This window comes from Cannabis sativa, chromosome 9 (assembly GCF_029168945.1).
Source record: "Cannabis sativa cultivar Pink pepper isolate KNU-18-1 chromosome 9, ASM2916894v1, whole genome shotgun sequence".
NCBI classification, from domain to species: Eukaryota; Viridiplantae; Streptophyta; class Magnoliopsida; order Rosales; family Cannabaceae; genus Cannabis; species Cannabis sativa.
This window is the reverse complement of record NC_083609.1, coordinates 10,652,146-10,678,405: the sequence shown is the minus strand read 5'-3', so window position 1 is coordinate 10,678,405 and position 26,260 is coordinate 10,652,146. Positions and strand designations below refer to the sequence as shown.

Here is a 26,260-nt window from a genome sequence, read left to right as displayed (position 1 = left end):
GATACATCTGAATACCTTCAAGTGTTCATAACTTGTTGGCTTCCTTGACCACACCTCATCCGACGTCTTGAAATCCAGTGATGTTGACAAACATTTGTTTATCAAATAAGCTGCAGTGGACACAACTTCTGCCCATAACACTTTGGGTAATCCAGCACTCAATAGCATGCATCTGACCCTTTCCAAGATAGTCCCGTTGAATCTCTCTGTGAGTCCATTTTGCTGAGGAGTCTTCCTCACAGTCTTGTGCCTTGCTATTCCTTCTTTCTTATAGAACACATCGAACTCATCTGAATAGTACTCTAGACCATTGTCGATTCTTAGTCGTTTCACTTTCCTTCTAGTTTGATTCTCAATCATTATCTTTCAGTGCTTAAATCTTTTAAGAACCTTCGTCTTATTCTTGAAAATAAACACCCATAACTTTCTTGAATAATCATCAACTATTGAAAGAAAATACTTGCTCCTAGAGTACGATGGTGTCCTCAAGGGTCCCCATAAGTCACTGTGAACGTAATCTAGTGTTCCCTCGGTATCCCTTTTGCTAGTTCCAAACTTAACTCTAAAAGCTTTACCAAAGACACAATACTCACAAAAATCCAACTGCTCAAGCTTTACTTTTCCAAGTAATCCATGCTTATACAGTTCATGTAGCCCTCTTTCACTAACATGGCCAAGTCTCTAATGCCATACTTGCTTGAAACACACGCTTTTGTGTTTTTCACTGTGGTACCTTCCAGAGGATAAATCCCATTTGATTTTATTCCTTTCATTACTACCATCAAACCTCTACAGACTTTCATGATTCCTTTCTCAATTTTAACAAGAAATCCTTGATCATCTAACATACCAACAGAGATCAAATTTCTTTTGAGATCAGGTACTAGTCGAATGTCCTTCAACACCCTTTCAACACCATCATGAATTTTCAACCTTGCGGTTCCAATTCCCACCATCTTAAGAGACTTATTATCGCCAAGCTACATAGTCCCATAAGTTTCAGATGTAAATTCTTTGAACCAAGATTTATTTGGTGTCATATGGAATGAACACCTAGAATCCAAGATCCATTCAAAATCTGAAGTCTTAGAGGTTACCAGCAAAACACCAACTGAGTCATAACCGTCACTACTCACCTCTACTTCTCCTTCAAATCTTGAATCACCCGTCTTATGCCTCTCTGGATATGCCCGTCTGAGATGCCCTATTTTATTACAGATCCAACATCTAAGATTCTTCTAGTTATCAGATTGTAATTTAGATCTTGATTTTACTTTTGAACCTTTGTGACTTTCTCTTTTCTCACTTCTACCCCTTGTATATCACCACTTCTAGGATTCTTTGACTCACTCCTTTGATTCAGCTCTTTTGAATTCAAGGCTGATTGCACATCATCGAGTGAAATTGAATCTCTTCCATACAACATTGTATCTTTAAAGTGCACAAAAGACTTCAGTAAAGAACTAAGTAACAACAAGGCTTGATCTTCGTCTTTAATGGTGACACTAATATTTTTAAGATCGAGAATCAACTTGTTAAACTCATTAATCTATTTTCCAATAAATTTGTCTTCCATCATCTTGAATGAATACAAGGCCTATTTCAGATATAATCTGTTCACCAATGATTTAGTCATATACAGACTTTCAAGTTTCAACCACACACACAGGGGCGGAGCCACACCCATGACAAGGGTGGCTATGGCCCCCCCAACATTTATGTATCTCCATATATATATATATATACATATGTAAATAAAAACAAAATTATAATAGAACAAACTCTATTACTAATTTAAAGATTCAACTAATACATTTATATATATAATGTAATAGTTAAGTATTTAGAGAATTATAATATATGTATATAGTGTAAGTTAAGTGCTTAATTTATTAAAAAAAAATACATTGCATTTTTATAAAAATAAAATGTGAAATAATTTTTTTTAAAAAAGAAATTAACTTTTCAAATTAAATTTATATGTATAGAAAGTAAATAAAATAGGATATTTATTTATTAATTGATTTTTTTATTTCTAATACTACTTAAATTGTTATTTTCTTTTACCAATAAGTTAGTAACATTTATTATTGTTAATTATGTTTTTTTATACATTTGATTTAAAATTATTTACTAATTTGTTAACTTTCATCTTTACATTAAAAATTAAACATGTCTCCTCTAATTAAGTGTTAGAAATTTTAATATGAAAATTATTTCATATATATTTGTTTTATTAAAAATAATTTAACATTTAATGTGTATTTTGATTATAAGTGTGTTAATAAAATATTTCTCAATTTAAATAATTTAAAGTAATTTTTGTTTTAGTTATAAATGATTTTCGACATAAAAGAATCGTGTTCTAAATTTTAATGTTGAATATAATATATAATTATGCGCAATGAAATTTTTGTTTGATACTAAAGTTTAAATTTGGCCCCCCTTGCAATAAAATCCTGGCTCCGCCCCTGCACACACATGCAGTCGTATCTTCTTTTGCAACCTTTCTCAGAACCTCATCTCAAAGATTCAAAATGATCGCACTATGAGCCTTTGCAAGAGTCTCTTTCTTGTCTTTTCCAGACATCGAATCATGAAGAGACTTCTCTCCTAGTAGAGCCTCATACAACCCTTGATGAACCAACAATGCCTTCATCTTCATTCTTCATAATCTAAAGTCATTCGTACCAGTAAATTTTTTGACATCATATTTCGCGGTAACCATGATTACAAACCAAGCTATGATACTTGTTGACCGAGGTTTTCGGCAACTAATAAAATATAATTATAATAATGAGCTGTAAGAAAGCGAGATGAAGACTTTTTACGTGGTTGGGGCGTTAATGAGCCTTAGTCCACGAGCCACTGCTATTAATGGATGTATTTAATACAGATTCTACACTTGAGAGAATGTTTTTCTCTTTAATACAGAGAATGTTCTTGGTGAGTTTTTTCTCTTCTTGCTCTTTTGCAACCAAGATTCTCCGACCCCATTAAATGAGCTTTGAGGGGGTATTTATAGTGTTTTGGTGGGGTAATCCCTAGAATTGTTCTTACACATGTGTCTGTAAGTATCCATAAAGTTGGGCATTTCCGATGAATATACCATGGGTGATGCATGGTCAAATCCCTAGGTGCTGTAGGGCTTTTATGGAGAATGTCCTTTTTGTCTTATGATTGACGTGACTCTTCGCAGAGTAGCCGTCGCTAGACTTAAATGATCATTACTGTAGCGCTGCTGTTTGGGGGTTGTGCCGTCAGACTTTATTGCGTGTTACAGTCCCAACACGCTTCCTCCCATGCAGCATTAAATGCGACTTGATTTCTCGGGAGAGACCTGACACATCCCGGAGGGCCTTCACGCTATATTGGCTTCCAGGAGTAACTTGTACTCCGGGTGTCTCCTCCGGGACCCATGTTAATAGCGCTTCCTGGTGGCATAAAAAGACTTAGCAAATCTTTCCAAGTTATCTGATCCACGTGTCCCCTCTTGACTGGTCCACGTATTTTGGGTGAATTTACGATTTTATGATACGACTTGGGGGCGCGTGAAGGTGTGTCTAATAATGGCATTAAATGCGGCGATTCACTTTTTCAGAGGTCGATTCGTTTCGCGCCCCATGATTGATGCGGTGCATTGATGGTGTCAGACGGATACTCAAACGTTTCCACCGCCTTAATGGTAGATTGATCTGGTCCGTTGATCTTTTGGGAATTCGAATCGTGCGTTTCCCCCACCGTACGATTGGTAGGTGAAGACGCCTGTTCCTCATGCACTTTTGCCTATAAAAGCCACCACCTTTCCTTCATTTCGGTTACTTTCCATTCCTTGCCATTTCTGCTCGAATTTCTCAGAGAGAAAATTCCTCAAAGTAGCACAAACTGCTTTAACACTTAAACACTTCTTTCATTTCCAGTGTTCGATTTTGCCAGTGCTTCTCAACTCTCACTCAACCACACTCAGTACCCCCAGTTCAACAATCAACTGTAAGTTTCTTGCGTCTTTAGATAATAACATGCTTACATTTATTTTGTTTGTTTTCTGGGTTCGCACTTAGAGACTTCTGGGTGTGTGATTGTTTAAGTTCTTCGAGTTCTGCTTTATGTTTACTGTGTTAGTTGTAGAGTCGCCATTGCCATGCCTCCGTTGTAGGCATATAGCTTTGTTTGAAGAAGGCCATGTGTTCTTCGATTAGTAATTGCTTAGGGCATAGGAAGGCTTTTCTCTTTTCTTTTCCTTTTTGCAAAACCACTTTTCTGCGATCTTACTGCACCCGACACTTGTTCAGGGATTCTCTCTTGAGTTTCCCAGGTGACACGTGTCCGGAGGGGGCCTCTTTCCAGCGGTTAGGGGACCCCCACTCCTTTTTTTTTTTCTGATTTAGGGTTTGGTATGGGGCCTAACTGCTGGGTTTTTTCCTTTTGTCTTTCTCAGAACATAAAATGTCTGCTTCTGGCTCGAAATCTTCGAAGAAGAAAGGGAAAAACATAGCCACCCTGGAGGAGGTTTCTCTGGGACCTGTTGCCCAGGAAGGGTACAAGTCCCGTGCCACTGGTTGGGAAGCGGCCGAGCTTCGATCGACCCTGACTTGCCCTCACCAGCTGGAGAACATCATTAATGTGGCTGGGATCAAACCTTCTACCTCAGGGACCTTCCACCGGCCTCCTCGTGACTCGGAGACGCCTAATCACAACTATGACGGCTTCGGGGCTTGGAGTCAGACCCACTTGATAGCCGGTGCCATGCTCCCGCTCCAAGATTACTTTGTGAATTTTCTTGTTTTTGTCGGCCTCGCGCCATACCAACTTATTCCTCAAGCTTACCGCCTGCTCTCAGGCTTATTTATTTTTTACACCGCCCGCGGCTGGGGCTCCGGCCGGCGGAAATTTTATATTTTTATGAACTTGTATCCGTCCCCAAGAAAGGGGACAAACTTAAGGATGGTTTTTATGGGTTCCGGATCCACCCTGCTAACGAGGGGATGGTTCCATATAATAGGCAGACTCATGTTAAGGAGTACCGCCACCGATTTTTCTTCTCCTCCGGGTTCAGGGCCGTGGACCACCCGGAGCTTCTCACGGAGTGGGTGCGGATCCCACCTTACCAGCGGACGCTCCCCACTCAGGCTTTCCTTCGAAGGGCCCAAGCCTTTGCCTCCTACGACCATGCCGATCTTGATGTCGGGGGCATGGTCACCACGGAGAATTGTAGAAAGGCTAAACTTATCCTTTCTCACCAGTCCGTGGATGACTCCAACCTCTCCAAGGTCATCTGCCCTAATGTGAGGGCGCCGGTTACGGAGAAGGCCTTCCGGGATGAGCTCATTGCTACGGCAGAGAAGAAGTACCAAGATTATCTCTACCGGAAGGCCCAGGAGAAGGCGTATTCTAAGGCCCAGGCTGCCTCTGGGAGAGGGCTTCGCGTGGGGAGTCCGGTGGTGCGAAGGAGCCAAACCATCGGCGGGAAGTCCGAGGCAAAATTTTTTGACAAGATTCTTCAAGAAGAGATTGGGGGTCCTTCCGCCGGGGGGCCCCTTCGTCTTGAAGGTTCTTCTGAGAACCAGACTTCCCGGCCTCAGCCTTCAGCCCCCGAACCAAACTCGGGTGCTCCCGGTGCTAGCACTTCCGGTGCTGGTGGTAAGTCTCCCTTGATAATTCGCTATGTTCCTTCCGTTGATGAATATACCAGTCATAGGCCCATAGGGTTTGACGAGCGTCTCCGTAGGTTTAAGATGCCGTCGACCCGGTGGGGGGATCATTTGAAGGAATTTTATTTTACGAACTTAGGAGATTACCTAGGTCGGTCCCGGATGGGCTCCGGCCCTCCGGAACCTATTCCCTTAGGTCCGTCGGCTTACATAGCGTCCAGCTGGTTTCGGCCCTCGGACAGTTATCTCGGAGATGATGCTGCCAGCATTAAAGTTCGGGACTTTGCTAGGGCCGAATTAGGAAGTTCGGGTAGGAGTAGTTTATTTGCTGCACCTTTTATAAGCAGTTTCTCACGAACTTCTAACACTTGCTTATTTTATTGGAACAGGTACCTCCATGGATGCCATCCTGGAACAGCTTGCCGGGGTTCATACTCCCGTGGCTCCTCCGGCTTTCACCCCCTCTCCCCCGGCTCCTTCCTTGAAGGTTTCTTCCGGCGCTCCTCCCGAAACCATTGACTTAGTGGATGACGAGGAGGTGCTTCCGGGAGAAGGCCAGGGGAAAGGGTGGGACTTCTCGGAGGAAGCCGCCGAGGGTGCTGGAGAGCCTCAAGCCCTTCCAGTGGTAGCAGAGGAGGACGAGGAGGAGCCTGAAGTGGCTCTGATTCGCAAGCGTAAGGGCAAGATGATTGCCCAGGACGAGCCGAAGAGGCCTCGGAGGGCCGACACTCCTGCTCATGGCCTAGACGGCGGGGTTTCTCCGATGGAGGAAAATCCTGCTCCTCCTCACATTGATCTTACCCCGATTCCGGGGGATGAGGTGAGGCAGGAGCTTCGCATAGCCAAACACAACTACGCTATGGATGAGTACTCCCGGGGATATGCCGAGGTGGAGGCCCTTAGGAGGATTCTGCGAGCTGAGGTTGAGGCGAGCATCAACCATCCGGATTATCATGATCCGTGGAACCTCAACCTGGACCCTTTAACGGACTGGTTCCGTCCCCTCCTAGGGCCCACTTTGGCTCCCTTTGCCGCGGAAATGACCGGTGAGTTTGCTTCCCAGCTTACACGCTGTGCGCCCAAGCGGTTTGCCACTTGCGCTTCCCTGAACTCCATCTTCCAGGTCCAGGACCTCAGCCATTCCCTCACAGTGGTAAGTACTTTGCAACTTTTTGCGTTTCCTTTTTGTTGTTTGTATTTTTTTTTCTTCCTTTGAGTAATTTTTCCTTGCGCCCCGTTATGGTTCAGCTTGCTGCTGAGGCTGGCCGTCTCTCCAGGAACATCATAAACCATGGCTTCGCTCTGTCCGACTTTGGGGACATGAACGACGTCAGGAAGGTCCTCCAAGACCTCACAGCGGAGAGGCAGATCTACCAGGAGGCTGCCGAGCGCCAGGAAGCAGCGGCCAAGGCCAAGGAAGAGAGGGCCAAGGCCAAGGAAGAGGAGGCCACCCGGAGGGAGGCTCAGGCGGAGGCCATGATCCAGGCCGAGGCCCAGCGGAGAGGCAGGATGGAGGCCCATCATCAGGAGGAACTAAGGGCTCAAACCGAGGCTGCCGAGAAGGCCAGGCGAGATCTTCGGGAGGCCAGGGAGGCTTTGGATGAAATGGCCGCCAAGGTGAGGTCTCTAGAGGAGACTCACCAGTCGGATATCGAATCCAAGGCCGCTCTAGCTGCGGAGTTGAAGGAGCTTCGGGACTACAAAGATCAGTCTACCAGGAAGGCCAAGAGGGCCGAGCTCCTTTCTCCTGTCTCCTGCGCCCGGTGCCCGAAGCGCTTTGACGATGGTGTCTACATGGCTTGGGCCACCAACGATCAGAGTATCAAGCTCACTTTTTATCCCAAACCCGAGGACATGATTGCCAAATTTCGGGAAAAGAAGAAGAGGCTTGATGCTGAGCTTGAGGCACGGATTGGACCTCGTCTTCCACCGCGGGCTGACTGAGCTGCCATATTATTGACCCAGATTTTACCCGTTCTTCTTATAACTCTTTTTTTTTTTGGTTTGTACATATTTGCTGCTGCCTTAGAACAATTTACATACAGGCGGCAGCTTTTATCTGAAGGGGAGACAATTTAAGGCCTGTCCCCGGGCCATTTACATGTGTATGACCTACCCTTTGGGCTAGGATATTTTTTTTTTATTTATATATATATGCGATCTTTTTTTTTTTCACACTTATATATTTCAACCTGTCCTTTGGCTCAGGGTTTTTATACTTATGCTTTTTATTTTTGCGCATATTTTTTGACCTGCCCTTTGGGTCAGGATATTTTACTTAGCTTGACCTGCCCTTTGGGTCAGGATATTTTACTTAGCTTGACCTGCCCTTTGGGTCAGGATATTTTACTTAGCTTGACCTGCCCTTTGGGTCAGGATATTTTACTTAGATTGTTTTTGTTTGTCCGTGCGGTATACCCTAGTACCCCCCTGAGTGGCATAGAAACTTTGTTTTTAAGGCACTCAGTTTTATTTAATATAGAGGAGGCATACATTTGGACGGTACAAACCCTTTTGAACAAAATCTAAGTTTAATTCGCTACTGGTAATATTTTCTGAGGTGATCGGCATTCCAGGCTCTTGGGACAGTAGTTCCGTCCATTCTTTTCAGTTTGTAAGTGCCAGAACCGATTTCGTCCTCGATTTCATATGGTCCTTCCCAATTTGGTCCAAGTACCCCCACTCCGGGTTCTTGGGTGGCTGGGAAGACCCTTCTTAGGACCATATCCCCAATAGCGAATTTTCTGTTTTTAACCTTGGAGTTAAAATACTTGGTCACCTTCTTTTGATAAGCGACCATCCGTATTTGGGACTCATCCCGGAGTTCTTCGACTTGATCCAGGGCTTCTTGGAGCAGGGCCTGATTGGTGGCCGGATCGTAAGTCGTCCTCCTGTGGGATGGGAATAATGTTTCCACCGGGACCATTGCTTCACAACCGTATGCCATTGAGAATGGCGAGTGACCGGTTGTGGTTCTGGGGGTCGTCCGGTAGGCCCACAATACCCTTGGCAATTCTTCAGGCCAGTTATTTTTACAGGCCAGCAGCTTCTTTTTCAAGGTGACCTTTAGGATTTTATTGACTGCTTCCGCCTGGCCGTTCGTCTGAGGTCGGGCTACCGCGGAGAAGCTTTTCACTACTCCGTGCTGGTTGCAGAAGTCAGTAAATTCCTCGCAATCAAATTGCTTTCCATTGTCTGAGACTATTTTGTGAGGCAAGCCGTATCGACACACTATGTTTTTAATAACAAAGTCCAACGCCTTCTTAGCAGTTATTGTCTTCATAGGCTCAGCCTCTGTCCACTTGGTGAAGTAGTCCACTGCTACTATTGCATACTTTACTCCTCCTTTTCCCGTAGGTAGAGACCCGATGAGATCTATGCCCCAGACCGCGAAGGGCCAGGGGCTGGTCATCAAAGTGATCTCATTTGGAGGAGCTCTCGGTATGTTCGCGTACCTTTGGCACGAGTCACACTTTTGGACATAGTCTATACAATCTTTTTTCATTGTTGGCCAGAAGTATCCCTGCCTCAATATTTTCTTTGAGAGGCTGGGTCCTCCCGTATGATCTCCACAGAACCCTTCATGGACCTCCAGCATGATTTGTCTAGCTTCAGGGTCCGATACACACCTTAAATAAGGCATGCTGAGTCCTCTCCGGTAGAGAATTTGATCCATCATTACATAACGATGAGCCTGATACTGAATCTTTCGAGACAGTGCCCTCTCTTGGGGCAACTCACCTGTGGTTATGTATTTTATGATGGGGACCATCCAGCTGGGTTCTTGCCCAACCGTTTGTGTGGTCTCTTTTATTTTGATGCTTGGCTCTGCCAAGCGTTCCACTGGTACTACCCCCAGCTCTTCGATTTCGCTATCCGAGGCTAACTTGGCCAGACAGTCCGCGTGAGCATTCTTTTCTCGGGGGATTCTTTCTATTTTATAGTCCGTGAACTCGTGGAGCAGTTCTCGGACTATTGTTACGTACGCGGCCATCCTTTCGCCGCGAGTTTGGTATTCTCCGGAAACTTGGTTTACGACCAGCTGAGAATCGCTGTAGACTTCCACCCTCTTGGCTCCTACAGCTTTAGCCAATTTTAGCCCTGCTATCAGGGCCTCATATTCGGCTTCATTGTTCGAAGCTGTGAAGTTGAATCGGAGTGCCGCACAGAGCCGCAACCCGCAGGTGATATCATAGCCACTCCGGCTCCTGAACCGTTTTCATTAGAAGCTCCATCCACAAATACTCTCCAAGTGGGGATGGGTGGCTCCGGTGTATTGGCTGTTGCCTCGGCTTCGTTACATTCGGTGATGAAGTCCGCCAAGGCTTGGCCTTTTATGGAAATCCGGGGCACGTAATGTAAGTCGAACTGACTCAGCTCCATTGCCCACTTGAGGAGTCTTCCGGATGCTTCAGGCTTCTGGAGAACTTGCCGGAGTGGATGATTGGTCAAAATTCTGATCGGATGGGCTTGGAAGTATGGTCTCAACTTCCGTGATGCCATCAGGAGGCAGAATACTAACTTTTCAATAACCGGGTACCTTGTCTCGGCCCCTATCATGCGTTTACTAACATAGTACACGGGGTGCTGAATTTTTTCTTCCTCCCGGACTAGTGCAGCACTGACCGCATGCTCGGAGACGGCCAGGTAGAGGAACAAGTCTTCTCCAAGGACGGGTTTTGACAGGATAGGAGGCTTAGCCATGTGGTCTTTTAACCTTTTGAATGCCTCCTCGCATTCATCTGTCCATTCGAACTTTTGGCATTTCTTCAGTATGTTGAAGAAGGGTATGCACTTGTCCGTGGACCGTGAGATAAAGCGGCTCAGTGCGGCTACCTTTCCGGTCAAACTTTGCACGTCCTTATGTTTCTTGGGGGATGGCATGTCCAGGAGAGCTTGGATTTTCTCCGGGTTCGCCTCGATCCCCCTTTGGCTGACTATGAAGCCCAGGAATTTTCGCGACTTGACCCCGAAGGTGCATTTTTTCGGGTTGAGTTTCATGCCGTATCTCCGGACGACATCGAAACATTCCTCTAAGTCGCTTGCATGGCTGTTGCATGCTTTGGATTTGACGAGCATGTCGTCTACATATACTTCCATGTTTCGTCCCAGGAGGCTCTTAAACATCCGGTTAACCATTCTTTGATAGGTTGCTCCGGCGTTTTTCAGTCCGAAAGGCATGACTAGGTAACAGTATACCCCCTTATCGGTCCTGAAGCTAGTGCACTCCTGGTCTGCCGTATGCATTTTTATTTGGTTGTACCCAGCATAGGCATCCATGAAAGATAGCAGCTTAAACCCGGACGTGGCGTCCACCATCTGGTCGATCCTGGGCAGCGGAAAGCAGTCCTTTGGGCAAGCTTTGTTTAGATCTGTGAAATCTATACAAACCCGCCAAGTCCCATTTGGCTTGGGCACCAGGACCGGATTGGCCAGCCATTCCGGATAGTATACGTCGCGGATCATGCTATTGGACAAAAGTTTATCCACCTCTTTCTCTAAGGCCTCGGCTTTCACCGAGTCGAGCGGGCGTCTCTTTTGCTGTACAGGGGGCATGTCCGGGTTGACATTGAGTACATGGGTGATGACATGAGGGCTGATGCCGGTCATGTCTTCTTGGAACCATGCAAAAATGTCGATGGCGCCCTTCAGTGTTTTTATTATTTTATCTTTTTCCTCCGGATCTAGGCTTCTCCCTATTCGGAGTACTTTGGTGGAGTCGTCGTCGCACACTGGTATCTCTTCGACGTCCTCCATTGGTTCTACGATCCTTTCGGATCCTATGCGAGGATCCAGCTCGTCTTCTTCAGCCTTCTCTATTTCAGGGGGCCCCCGGACCATGAGTACTGGCAAGTGGGTGGCAACATTGTAACATTGCCTGGCCTCTCCTTGATTTCCCCTCACCGTTCCGACTCCGGCTTCCTGGGTAGGGAATTTTAGGCATAGGTGTCGGATTGAAGTTATTGCACCAAAGTCGACGAGGGCCGGTCGGCCTAAGATTGCGTTGTAGGCTGTTGGACAGTCTACCACCACGAAGGTGCAATACTTGAACGTGCTTTGGGGGGTATCCGGGCACAGGGTAACTGGGAGCCTGACTTTTCCCATCGGGATTAGCGTTGTCCCGTTAAACCCTGTGAGCTGCGATCCGCTAGGAGAGAGGTCCCGGTCGGTCAACCCTATCGCAGTGAAGGCTTCTTTGAAGAGCAAGTTCACGGAACTTCCATTGTCAATCAGGACCCTAGCCACCACTTTATTTGCGATGGGGGTCTCTATGACCAGCGGGTCGTGATGAGGAAAGCGCACCGTCTTGGCGTCTTCTTCCGTGAACGTTATGGGTTGGTCCATTAGCCGAGGCCTTTGAGCTGGGAGTTGAGTGACCTCCCACACCTCACTGTGTCTTGCGGCCTCGGCATATCTTTTTCGCTCCTTTCGAGTGTTTCCTCCGATATGGGGACCTCCGGAGATCATGGCTACCCGTCCATTAGGCCGGGGCGGTAGTCCGGGTATATGCTGGGTGTCACCTGCGGGAGCAGCTGGAGGCAATACTCCTGCTGTACCCCCTGGTGTTCCCGAAGGCATACCCCCTGCCACCTGCCCCGGGTTAAGGTGGGGCAACCTATTTTTGATCCACTCATAGAGGTGGCCCAAACGGATCAGATTCTCAATCTCATCTTTGAGATTTTTACACTCGTTGGTGCTGTGGCCAATGTCGTTGTGGTACTCGCACCTTTTACTCGGATCTCTCCGGGAGCTGTCTCTGTACAATGGCTGGGGTCTCCGGTAGTGCGTATTCTGCCTTGTGGCAAAATATACACGTTCCTGAGAGTCCGTGAGCTCTGTGTACTGGGTGTATTGGGGTGTGTACCCCTTCTTTTGGCGCTTCTCTCCCGTTCGGGTGCTGCCCTTGGAAGACCTTTTGCTTCTCGACCCTTGGGTAGGGCCTGTTAAGCTAGCGGTTGGGGCAGCCTGTGAAGGAGTCCGTCCATTCACCCCGGACGGGTTGCCGTAATGGGAAGATGCCGGGGGCAAAGCTTGGCCCTGGCTGTATCCGGGAGTAGCAGAAAACTGTATGCCACTTATCGGAGGGGTCGCGGTCGGGACAGTACCCGAGGGCGATACTCCTGGCATGTATCCTGCTATCCCGGTGGGATAATAGCCTCCGTAAGCCACGATCTGGGCTTCTTCGAGGTTAATATATTTTTGGACTCGCTTCTGGAAGTCCTGAAGGCTAGCAGCGCCTTCTTGCTGTAATTCGTTCCAGAAGGGAGTCCCGGTGCGGATTCCTGCTTGGAGAAGCGCAAGCTGTTGTCCGTCGTCGACCTTCTTGGTCTTCGAGGCTTCCTCTCGGAACCTCTTGATGTAATTCTTCAAGGTCTCGGTGGGCAGTTGCTTGATGTTGGTCAAGGCACTAACCTCCAAGTTGACCTTCCTGGCGGCGACAAATTGTCTCCGGAAGTTGGTTTGGAGTTTGTTCCAACATCCCACCGATCCTGGTTCCAATTTCTTGAACCATTCCTCTGCCGATCCGCTCAGAGTGAGGGGGAAGCATAGGCATTTGGCGTCATTGCTGACCCGCATGACTGTCATGACTCGGTTGAATCGTGACAGGTGATCACTGGGGTCGGAGTTCCCAGTGTATGCCGCCATCTCCGGCATCTTGAAGTTTTTAGGGAGCTCCGCCTCCAGGATATGTTTGGCACAGGGCTCCCGATCCTCACTGTCCGAGTCGGAGTCATCTCCCTTCTGCCTCCGGGAGACTCGGGCAATATCTTTTCGAAGTATGGCAAGCTCTGCCATAATCCCTTCGTTTACAGTACCCGAGGAGACTACGGGTCTGTATCTTTTTTGGTCAAGGTGATCCCGGAGGTCACCTTGATTCCCATTGATTTGATTTCTCAGATCAATGGGTGGACATCTCTGTCCTCCTCTTCCTCTACCCCCTGGTTCCTGGTGCACGGAAACGCTTTTCCGGTCCCCTCGATCCTGAGGGCCAAGACTCCCTCTTTGGGGCTTGCCCCTCTGCGGACCTTTCCCTTTAGGGAAATCCGAGCGGACCTTTCGCGGATCCTGCGCCTTTTTCTTTCGACCAGGGGCAGAAGTAGGGTTTTTTGCTTGGTTTTCCTCAGCAGGGTGCCTTATAGGGCTAGGTTCCCTAGGCCTTTGCTGCTGGGAATTAGGCGAAGACGTCGCTGGCTCCCCGTCGAGTCCAGCGGCCATCGCCTTGGGATGCACGTGAATACCAGCTGCCTCCATGGCTTTCTGCATGGCTAGCATCACTTCATGCATTTTTTGGTTTTGCACTTTCTGAGCTTCGATCTCAGCTTCATGATCGATAGCTTTTTGTCTGAGGAGCACCAGCTCTTGGTAGCTTCCATCATCGTAAGCGTATTCGTCGAGGTGTTCCTCGTGGTTTTCATCGGGAACTTCTTCCTCGGACTCCTCTGCTGCCCTTGAGGCTACATCTTCCTCATTGGGATCTTGAGCGTCTTCTAGAGGGCGAGGATGACGTGTAGTCTTGTCTCCACCATTGTCGTGAAGTTAAATGCTTGTTGTGAAGCAGCTTTCCTCAGCTCTCAATGAAAGCACCAAAATGTTGACCGAGGTTTTCGGCAACTATTAAAATATAATTATAATAATGAGCTGTAAGAAAGCGAGATGAAGACTTTTTACGTGGTTGGGGCGTTAATGAGCCTTAGTCCACGAGCCACTGCTATTAATGGATGTATTTAATACAGATTCTACACTTGAGAGAATGTTTTTCTCTTTAATACAGAGAATGTTCTTGGTGAGTTTTTTCTCTTCTTGCTCTTTTGCAACCAAGATTCTCCGACCCCATTAAATGAGCTTTGAGGGGGTATTTATAGTGTTTTGGTGGGGTAATCCCTAGAATTGTTCTTACACATGTGTCTGTAAGTATCCATAAAGTTGGGCATTTCCGATGAATATACCATGGGTGATGCATGGTCAAATCCCTAGGTGCTGTAGGGCTTTTATGGAGAATGTCCTTTTTGTCTTATGATTGACGTGACTCTTCGCAGAGTAGCCGTCGCTAGACTTAAATGATCATTACTGTAGCGCTGCTGTTTGGGGGTTGTGCCGTCAGACTTTATTGCGTGTTACAGTCCCAACACGCTTCCTCCCATGCAGCATTAAATGCGACTTGATTTCTCGGGAGAGACCTGACACATCCCGGAGGGCCTTCACGCTATATTGGCTTCCAGGAGTAACTTGTACTCCGGGTGTCTCCTCCGGGACCCATGTTAATAGCGCTTCCTGGTGGCATAAAAAGACTTAGCAAATCTTTCCAAGTTATCTGATCCACGTGTCCCCTCTTGACTGGTCCACGTATTTTGGGCGAATTTACGAGCAACAATACTAGTTTGTTGTATAAAATGAAACAATCAATGACTTACGATACAGTTTACAGTACCAACAAATACGCAACACAATCAAGAAAAAATATACGAGAAGATTTCAAGAATTTAGGATAATGAATTTAGTAGTAAAATAGAAAAGGAACAACACCAGGTTTAATGAGTTCGAGCCTTGTGTAATGCTCTACATCTCGGTTGGAACAGCAACAACCATATCTTTATTGATATCAGTGTTTACAAGGTTACAAGAAACTTTACAAACTTCTCAAAGATTACGAGAAGAAGTTTATCTCTCTAGTTTAAACTCTACCTCACACAATCACGATTTTTACTTAATCAAATCTGGTCTAATTCTCACACCAGGTTTCAAAGATCTATATCTATATATAGATTTACATTGTTGCCAAATATGTCTCCTAAATCACCGTGGCACATTTACACCGCCATAAATGATCCAGCTCATCACCAACAACAATAATCTACGTTATCTACACTCTTTAGTACGGACAATTCGGAAGCACTGTAACACACAAGCTTTCTGGATACGTACATGACTTCATTGCTAGATGAACCTTCAAGACTGACAAAGTTGTCTAGGAGTGCACCTCCAAATTAGAGACAAGCTATCCGGAAGAGACATTCCATACACGGTACAAGCTATTCTAGAAGAACCTTCCAGGTTCTACAAGACCTTCTGCACAGGGCTTTCCAAATCCACACTAAGCTTTCGGTATTTGCTCTCCGAATTCACAGCTTCCAATCCCGGACGATAAAACTTGTAACCATAACCAACATATATATTGTAAAATTTTAATTTGATAAGGATTTTTTCATTATCTTTAGTTTCAAAATATATATCATCTAATAAATTAATGTAAAATTTATGTGATTAAAATATATTTTCTAAAACAATATATGTTTGTATAAAATTCATTAATTATAGTGAAAATAAATAGAATTGTATTTATAAGCAAATTTAATTTTATTTGGTACGTTATAGATATTTTTTAGTTAAATTATTTAATTTTTATTTTTTTTTTTATAATCATTTAATCTAATGATATAAATGTTAATAAACCTAGACATGGGAAGTCTATAGTCGTGATATTATGTAAGAGAGTTTGCAAATCAAACAAAATTAATTACATAAAACTATAGCTTTTAGAAAGAAAAAAACATAAGCCAATATAACTTTGTTTTCTAGCACATTTCAATATAACTACTATTTCAAAGTTGTTGTCAAGATTTTTCTTCATTTTTAACTACTTTAAAGTCTTTTCAATCTCAGGATTCAGCGGTGTGAGTGGTGTATAACTTAATTTTTTCGCATAAACTAAAAGACAAAGCAAAATCTAAAATAAGAAACAATATAAAATCTAATTTAAAGCAAAAACTTTTAGTAATAATATTAACAATAATTTAATAACTTTCAATTCCGAACAACAGGGCCAAAAACTTGATGCACAATTTTTACAAGCGTAAACTGTTGTTATAACATAGTTTTAATTCTAAAAAGGTTCCTAAACCCAAATGGATTGATTATTAAATTTCACTAATTGCTATACTTTTTGGTTTATGCTTTAATTAGAGAATTCATAAGTAAATAATGATTAAGAATAAAATAATAAAGTAACTGAAAAGTAAACAGATAAACAACGATTTTAATTAGAAAATAAAGACATAGAGCATTGATTTTCCTATTTCAAACTATGAATCTCAGTAAACCAATTATTCTAATTTATTCTACAATTTATAGTTTCAAGAATCCTAATGTAATCTATTAACATCTGTCGAGTGATGATAGAATTAACTTAATTAACTAACAAGATATTTCTATTCAATGTTAATCAATTAATCAATAATAAAGCAATATGATTCTTTTTAAATGAAACTCAGAATTAGTGTAATCTTTAAATCTCACACTTTTCATATGTCATGCAATTCTATGTCAAATTTAGATTACCTCTTTCAAGTGTAAATCTAAAATCTCTATACTAATTAATAGTGATCAAGCATTAATAAAATGATAATTACCACAAAATTATATAAATAAATAGCAAGAACAAATATGAGAATAATCTAAAAAATTTAATTCATAATCTAAAATAGTTTCATCAATACACTAGAAAAAATGTTTAGTTCATAATCACAAACATAATAACCACAATAATCATGTTCATAATTAAATAACTAAATAAAAGAATAAAGAGGAAGAAGAAAAAAAAGACTCTAATGATGATAGTTGATGATGATTTCTTAGAATCTCTTCTCTCTTGCTCTTCAATATGTTTTCTAATCTCAAAATTTCTAGTTTGTATCTCTCCAATCGTCCAAAAATCGACTTACGTCATTCTTTATATAGGCCCAACAAAATAGAAAGAATTTATTTAGAATTAGGATTTAAATTCAAAAATACACGTACGGCGCTATATAGCGCAATGCATGACTTCCAGATATCACCACGTGCTTAAATTATCCTTTTTTTTAGGAGCGGCACTATAGCGCCACACTTTTGGTGCTATAGCACCACATACCATTTTTTCATCGCTCTTTTACTGCTTCGACCTTGCTCAGTAAATCATGCATAACTTTCGCGTTCAGACTCTAAATGAGATGTTTTAGCATATTTTGAAAAGCTAAGAATGAGCTCTATCATTTTGGGTATCATAAGTTCTTCAAGAAAATTATAAAAACATTGTCAAAAATTTGCTCAAATGTTTCAGTCCATCACAAAATTATCTCTTAAGCACAAATATCTACACACTTAGAGAAAACACATCAAATCTATGCAAAACTTAAAAAAAATCAATACTAATTCATCTAATAATCGACTAAGAATAAGTAAAAAATGTACACTCAGCAGATGAAGAGATTGCTTTCAGAGCTAATAAAGGTTATACCATAAAAGAGGTTGAATAAGCCAAAGTGTCAAAAAGCTCCCTTAAACAAAATGAGTAGCTGAGAAGAGGTCGAGACTGCTCTAAGAGTCGGTACTCCTTCCATGGAAATGTTACAAAATTGAAGAAGTCGAGAAAGACTAAGTGGCAAAGGGCTCCCTCAGCAAAATAATGAAAACTCATAAGAGAGATTAAGAAAGTCCAACGAGCCAACACTCCCTCATTGTGATAAATACCAACCACAAAAGAGGTTGAGATAACTTGTAAAGCCTACATTCCCCGTGAAGGGTAACAAAAAAAAGAAGAAAAATTAAGTCGTAAAGACGAAGCTCATTAAACTTAGTCTACAAGAACCCTAAAAAGAATTCTTATAGACTAGGGGGCAAGTGTTGACTCCCCAAAATTGTTAAGTGTAATTTTTGGAGATGTCTAGATTAGAAGTGTATGAGCAAGAAAATAAGAGGCCAACTACCAAGGCGAGACACCACACGAGAGGGAGAGCCAACATGAGGAAGGGCCAAGGCACAGGTTGAGCTCCCCGTGCCATACTACCCACATCAGAGCTCCCTGCTCCACTCTCTCCCTGTTCCCACTCTCTCTCCCTGTTCTCTATCCCCTTGTTCCCACTCTCTCTCCCTGCTCTCTCTCCATGTTCTCATTCCCTCTCTGTGCTCTCTTGCTCTCCCTTGTTCCCTCACTCACTCACTTCCCTAATCACTACCTAATACCACCTGCTCCATATAAAGGAGAAATAATACTTAGAGTATATATGTTACAATGGAGTGACCACCAAAAGGAATTGAGGAGGAAGTTCCAACTAAGTTCAAATAACAAGACTCACCTCTCATAGACCCATCACTTAGCTAAATTTCTTAAGTGTTATACTCGTATCATGAGCATAAGCTATAAGAGAGGGATGCCAAGGGAACGTACAACAAAAGATGAAGCGGTTAAAGTATGCACGCCTCTGAGAAAGTAGTGGTTGTACGATAAGTACAAGTAGTGGAGACACTATTTGTCTCACTCGGAGTACTAACTGACACCCAACAACCAAATCTCCACTACCTGTTTGATATGCTGATCTTCATGATACAAAAGTAACTTTGTCCCCTAATTTTCGAGACCTCTTGTGTTTTGGAATCATTAGAGCTCCCTGTAAATATCTCTCTTTTCCATTGAAAAAAGAAGGAAAAACAATCATTTGTAAGGGAATTTCAAGATTCAATACAATCCCATATTTCTCCATTAATGCTTGAATTTCTCTTAAGCTTTTCATCTTCACTCGTTTACATTTTATTTTCTAACTAAAGTTTAGTTAACAAATTTTTACTGTCAACAATAATTAATAAATTTAAATATCAATTATATTATTAGAATTATATTTACACATTTAATGATGTATAAATAGGTCCATTATTAAGGATAATATAATATCTATACACATATTTATAGTAAATTTAGTCATTAATGTATTGTTGACCGAGGTTTTCGGCAACCAATAAAATAATAAGAAATTAAAGAGCTGTAAGAAATTAGGAGAAGGATTTTTACGTAGTTGGGGCGTTAATGAGCCTTAGTCCACGAGTCTGTATATTTATGAGTGTATTTAATACAGAGAATGTTCTTGGTGAGTTTTTACTCTTCTTGCACTTATGCAACCCAAAATTCTCGACCCCATTAATGAGCTTTGAGTGGGTATTTATAGTGTTTATGTGGGGTGATTCCCAGAATTATAGTACATGTATTTCTGTAACTATCAATAAAGTTGGGTATTCCCAATGAATATACCATGGGTAATGCATGGTCAAATCCCTAGGTGTTGTAGGGATTTTATGTGGATTGTCCTTATTGCCTTTTGACTGATGTGATTCTTCACAGTGTAGCCGTCATTAGACTTAAGTGATCATAGCCTTGTAGGTGCAGATCGGGGGTTGTGTCGTCAGACTTTATTGCGTGTGGCAGTTCCAACACGCCTCCTCCCATGCGGCATTAAATGCGAGTTGACTGTTCAGAGGAAGCCTGACACTTCTCGGAGATGCTTTGATACCACTTAGGCCTCCGGGAGCATAGAGGACTTCGTATGCCTTCTCCGGGAGGCAGATCCCGGATAACGCCTTTCTTTATAAGGACTTAGCTATTAATTTGAGTGTTAAGACCTTCGTGTCCACGTGTCCCTGTCTAGTTGGTCCACGTATATTGGGCAAAATCAGGGGCAACATGTATTATATTAGTTAATAATTAAAATGTTTGGTTTTATTTTATATGCATTTTTGTATGAGTTTTTTTGTTAAAAAAATGTATGAGTTTTTAAATATATATTTACACATTTTTTGTAATTATGTAGTTTTTATTGTATAGTAATAAAAAAAGCCCCAAGTAAATTCACATAATGTTACAAATTAATCTTTGAAATTCCAGTTGTTCAAAAATAAACTAACATGCTTAATAATTTTTAACCAAAAATAAATAAGTTGTTTAAACCTTCTAAATAATTCAGGTTAAAAAGGAGAGAAAGATGATAGTATTTAATTAAAATATATTAAATACGTTTGTATGTATACATATATGTAAATATGAAAAAGGAAATTGTAAATAATGCTAGCAATTGTTGTTGCCTAGTTTATGAATAAAGTGGAGGATCAAAGTTTTGGGAAAATTAGGGCTGACCCTCAGTTAAAATGAGTTATAGGCAAAAAAAAAAAAATAAAAAAAATAAAAAAAATTAGACCTTTACTATAAAGATAAATGGTGCTTTTAAAAATTATTAAAAAAGATGTATATTTTTTAAAAGGTATTTCTTTTAATTTGGACCCCTAAAATGAGTGGGCCCTAGGCACGGGACTAATCTGCCTATGCCTAGGGCCGACCCTGACCATGATCAGAGTCCCCAACTCTGAACTCTTTATAAATATTAGGCTAATTAGGATTTTTGTCCCCTAAACTTTAACATGTACCAAATCATGTCCTGAACTTTTCTAGCCGTTAAAAAATCCTCCTGAATTATTGAGATTGTAAGATTTAATGACTTTTGTTTAATTTAATTTATTTTTACTATTTCATTGATTGTTTATGTACTAAACCATGCTCCACAGACTTTGATATCTACCAAATTATGCTCTTCGAACTTTGACACGTATCAAATTATGCCCCCTGAACTTTTATACATATTAGACTTTTTTACTAAAATGGGACAAAAGTCCTTAAATTTAACAATGTCAATAGTTCAGGAGATATTTTTAACAATCTTGAAAGTTTAACAGCATGATTTGATACATGTCAAAGTTGGTGACAAAATTCCTAATTAACCTAAATATTATAATATTAGTTACTATAAATTATTTACTCTATACTAAACAATAATACGTTTTACATTATATTAAAATTTATATTATAATAATTAATATAATATAATATTTTATTCAAATCTTACTTGTTATTTAATATAAATCTTTAACATGAAGTGACCTTAGGCTTAGGTTGATAGGTCAAAAGATAGTTCAACAGCTAATAAAACAGTGGTCGGGGACTGATGATGCTGACCAAACACAGAGAACATTCATTGCAAATGAAAAAAAGTAGTTGAATTTGTAGTAGTGGTCACAATGCATTACTATATGTACGGACACTATTGCTTTTTGATGCTTTTTGTGATATCAAAATTCAACACGGGAAGTTTGATATGTAAGAAAAAGAAAAGAAAAAAAACCCTTTATTTTATTTAGTAGAGGAATGTGTGTTTGTGTGATCCAACCATTGGTTGAGAACTTTTCCATGACCAAACCTTCCCATGTTACCTTCCCAAAGAAAAACTACTTTCCGTGAACCACATGTAAACACCGGTGCAACAAGCATTAGAAGTTAAAAGAAAAAAAAATTACAATATAAGTTGTAGTGTTGTTGTACACTTCATATCAGCACTTTTTCACATGGGAACTGAGTAATTTACATGTATAGATTCTTTTTACCCTCTCTGGATTCAAATTATAAGAAGAGCCAAATTTCAAGTTTGAAAGTTAGATAACTTGTATAACAAACAAGCACCATGTTAATCAATTTTTAGCCTTTTATTAAGTATATATGACCTTTTATTAAGTTGACAAATTGGGCACGCAATAATGACATGGCATCACAATTCATCAGTTTGGACTATTCTATTTAAATTCACCTAAGAAAGAAAATATAGAGAGAATGGTAAATAAAGTGGATTTGATGTATTTGCTTGTTGGTCCACTGAAGCACTACAAAGATTTTGTGCTGAAGTGTAAAGGGTCGGCTAATTTTGGCCTTATTGACACGATTCTAGAAGGAAGTGAAGGTAGATTATAGTGACAACTATTTGGAATAAAGAGTAGTAGGAGGGTATGAACTTAGGCCACAAAAAATATAGACTGGCGTGCGTGTAAGGGTTGGCCAAATTGCTTCTTTCAAATCATGTTATTATTATCATATCATGTAAACATATATTTTTATATATACACATGCACAGAGATTACATCAATATGAGTCATGTATGACCAAGATATAAAGTAAAAACAATATCTCACCTTGTATTGATCAGCCAGAACTGACCGACTGCCGTGTAAATTAATTTAAACCAGCAATGAAATCTGCACTGCAGTGATCAAAAAGGAAGTTTCACTGCCCTCTTTCCTAAATGTGGTCATAATGAAAAAGGAGGAAATCTTATTCATTGTCATGTTAACTACGCAATGTACATTACAATTGAAGTATAATTACCAAGTGATAAGAAGAAAACCCCATACATAATCTTGACTTGATAGTTACTTAAGGCGCTTTTTTAAATAATCAACACTTTGACTCTTGGTGAGAGATTCAGAGAAAGAATTAACAGAGTTTTAAGCATCTATAGCATCAACTGGAAGAGAAGTTGCTCTATGAAGAGGCTGTGAAAACATAGATCCACTGTAGAAACTCTTAGCCGTGAATATTTGGTCCGGACTCCATGAACCCTTCATTGCCTCCATGCTTTGAACATTTTGATTATCCACATTGGAAAAATGGTTTACAAAGGTGGATGTTTTAAGGGGAGGTCTTCTATTATCTTTCTTCAGCTGGTGTGAGACTGAAGACATTGATTCTCCATTACTGTCTGCCTTTTGTTCCAAGTTCTCAGGACTTGGAGCTAAGCTTGATGGCTTTTTCTTGGCTCTTAACTGTTGGTGTTTAAGCCCTCTCATTTGCATTTGATATTTGGCTTTGAGCCATCTCAGCTCTTGTCTAATGTCATTCTCATAATCATCAAAAACAGAACTAGAATCATGATTTGCCGGTGGACTTAACTTTGCAGCGCTAGACTCGCTTTGATTGTCCATAACTATAATCTTCTCTTCTTTCTCATCAGGGTTAGGAAGGATCAAAGATTTATCTGCATCGTCGCAGTAGATGTCTTTTGACCCCTGTGAGTGTAATTCTGGCCCATCTCTCTGTGCCCAGATATCAGCGAATTGGATGCCTTGAGAGTGGCGAGAATGTTCTGCTGCGCCCTCTGCAAGGCATTGTTCTGAAGACCCTTCAACTTGGTATGTAATTTCTTCAAATCGACCATGGATGGCTGCAGAGCCATGTTTGGAACACTCGAGGACTTGAAGGTTCTTGGCAGCTGAACTATCTGATGTTACATAATCCATTATGGAGCCATTTGTATCACAGTTGTGACATAAGCTTGTAGCTGAGCAATGCTTATTTTCCTCTACGGCCAATCCCCTTTTCCACTCTGGTACCAAAATGGCAATTTCATTATCTATCATGTCTGCTATTTTGATCACATCTTGGTCAGTGATATCAAGCTCGTTAACCATTTCAGTAGCAACGCTCAACGCAGTATCATTCTCAATATCAAATGGGAAATATATGTTCCGAATTCGGCCTGCATAAGCAAAAGAAAATTGTTACTTAAACATTAATTTTTGATGATAACTTACTTTCATAGTTCCCAACTAATAATAATCGTCAAAAAAAATGAACAGAAACATAGATTATCATGACTAACCCTCTTTATCTGCAATCCTGAGCCTTAAAAAGATTCCATCCTCGCCATCTTTTCTCCTTCCTTTGATTGTGATGTCAAAATCTCCCACATGCTCATCCTCTTGACCAGAGAAGAGGTCAATCTCATTTGCTTCATACTCAATAACAGGATGACAATCCAAGTCATTTTCAGGTTCATAGACATAACCATTGTTCAAATATCTGTTACTGTTACTATGATGAATTCCATAGTGAGGTTGCCTTAAGAAAGGTCCTACATCATCATAGTCAGTTTCATACTCCAATGAACTCATATCATATCCATAATCCTCCACTTGGAGAAAAGGGTCTTTCAGAAGCTCTAAAGCAGTAAACCTACAAGACACTGTTGCTAAGCATTTCTCAACGAATTGTCTCACCTCAGGATTTTTCACTTTGTACAAAGCTTCTGGTTTTTTACCCTATATGAAAGTAACGAAACAAGAAAATCAATTACTGGAAACCAAAATGATATAGAAAAGAAAAGAAAAAATAAGAGTTTTAGAGGTCATACAGAGATAACTTTCTTGTAAATCTGAGCAGGGTGTGTACATTCACTGTATGGATATTCAAAGGTAACCATTTCCAAGATACACATCCCAAAAGCATATATGTCTACTAATTCGTTGTATTCCTCTTCATACACTTCTGGAGCCATAAATTCTGGTGTTCCTGGGAACACACAAAAAAGAGAACAAACACAAGTGAACAAAGTCAATCTCATAATGCTATAAACTCTAAGAACTCAGGAAGAACAACATAGTCAAACACTGTTATACACATGTACCACTAAGTTCGAACTCATTGACACTTACCTACACAATGAGCAGCATGGGATTTTCTCAGAATAGCAGCAAGGCCAAGGTCACCAATCTTAACTTCCCCTTGGTTTCCATTGATGAAAATATTGTCACACTTGAGATCTCTGTGAATCACAGGGGGGTTACGGCTGTGAAGATATAGAAGACCTTTCAGAATCTGTCTGCACCAATGCTTAACCGCTCTTATGTTAACTCGCCTGTGTTTTAGCCTATACCTATCCAATACAAGTGAAAATTAAACAAAACAATACAAATGGTTAGTACTTTTTACTGGTTTGAGGTAATAAGGTTTGAGAAAATTAGCAAAAGGGACTAAAATTCTTACTGCCTAAGAGTGCCAGAGGTGAACATCTCAGTGACAAAGTTAATGTTCCTGTTAGCAGTATCAACCCAAGAAGTGTAGAACTTCATTATATGTTTGTGTTTCAAGGTCTTAAGAAGATGAATTTCAGAGTAGAGTCTCTCAAGATCTTCAGGATTTTGCAAAAAGTCATAGAGTTTAACTTGGTTCCATGCCACTTCAATCCCTTCATACTCATCAAAGGCTCTATAGCTGTAACAACAACATATAATACATCCAAATGAATAATAAAATTTTCAACTTTAACTGAAAAAAAAAAGCTAAAAAATTCCAACCAAGGAAATAAATAGAGCAGGGTGCAAAACCAACTATTAAAAGTCTTACTCTTTCTAAATTTTAAAACAGAATGCAGAGAAAGAGAGCTACTTACACTGTCTTTGATGCCCCTTTACCAAGAATCTCATTGTACTGAGAGGAAAAAGAGAGAAAAAAAAACAGTAAAGATTGAATTTTTAAAACTAAGTTTGATCAACATGTCCAAAAAATTGAAGACAAGAAAAAAAAAAGTATGAAAAAGTTGTTACCCTTCCATATCTTCCAGTAGGATCAACTTCAACAATTTCTGAGCAAGCTTGTTCTGAATTCCCATCCATTCTCCCTTCTATGCTTAATCAATTGGTCAATCCTTTTTTTTTTTAATTGTCCAAAATCCAAAAATGTTTAGAGAGAGAGAAAGAGATGGAAAGGGAGAGGTATATATATGGCTTTAATAAATGAAATGAAAATATGTATGTAAAACAAGAAGGGAAGAGTAAAAAAGAAGAGTTGATTAAGAAGACAATTTTTTTAATAAATGACAAGTAGTGAGAGAATAATAGAGAGAAACAGACAAGGAGGCAAAGGTTTTCACAAGGTTGGTTTTCACAAGGTTAGGGAGTAGTCTTCCTAGTCCCCATACCCCACACATCCTCATCCTCACAAAACCACATTTATGGCTAATTAGGAGTCTTACTCTTGAATTTTGATATAGACTAAATTGTACTTTTTGAATTTTTAAAGTTATTAAAAATTCTTCCTAAACTATTGAGATTGTTGGATTTAAGGACTTTTGTCTAATTTTAGTAAAAAAAATCTAACATAGATGAAAGTTTAGAGAGCATGATTTAGTATATATCAAAATTCGAGTGGC

General features: G+C 41.0%; 1 protein-coding gene across 1 annotated transcript; it reads right to left on the bottom strand.

The window, feature by feature from the left end:
* Window positions 1-22,588: 22,588 nt before the first annotated feature.
* On the bottom strand, window positions 22,589-26,027 carry LOC115722879 (probable serine/threonine-protein kinase WNK9). Its single transcript, XM_030652230.2, has 7 exons — window positions 25,656-26,027; window positions 25,502-25,539; window positions 25,096-25,323; window positions 24,765-24,985; window positions 24,464-24,621; window positions 23,933-24,371; window positions 22,589-23,809 (listed from the first exon to the last, which is right to left on the bottom strand). The coding sequence occupies exons 1-7, from the start codon at window positions 25,722-25,724 to the stop codon at window positions 22,779-22,781; spliced, it is 2,184 nt and encodes a 727-aa protein (XP_030508090.2). The 5' UTR covers window positions 25,725-26,027; the 3' UTR covers window positions 22,589-22,778.
* Between the last annotated feature and the right edge of the window lie 233 nt (window positions 26,028-26,260).

Coding starts and splice junctions, on each gene's coding strand:
- LOC115722879 (XM_030652230.2), bottom strand. CDS start 25,724: ATGGATGGGAATTCAGAACAAGCTTGCTCAGAAATTGTTGAAGTTGAT. Junction 25,324..25,501: donor AAAGGGGCATCAAAGACAGT/GTAAGTAGCTCT, acceptor TTGTTGTTACAG/CTATAGAGCCTTTGATGAGT. Junction 24,372..24,463: donor TTTACAAGAAAGTTATCTCT/GTATGACCTCTA, acceptor ACTTTCATATAG/GGTAAAAAACCAGAAGCTTT.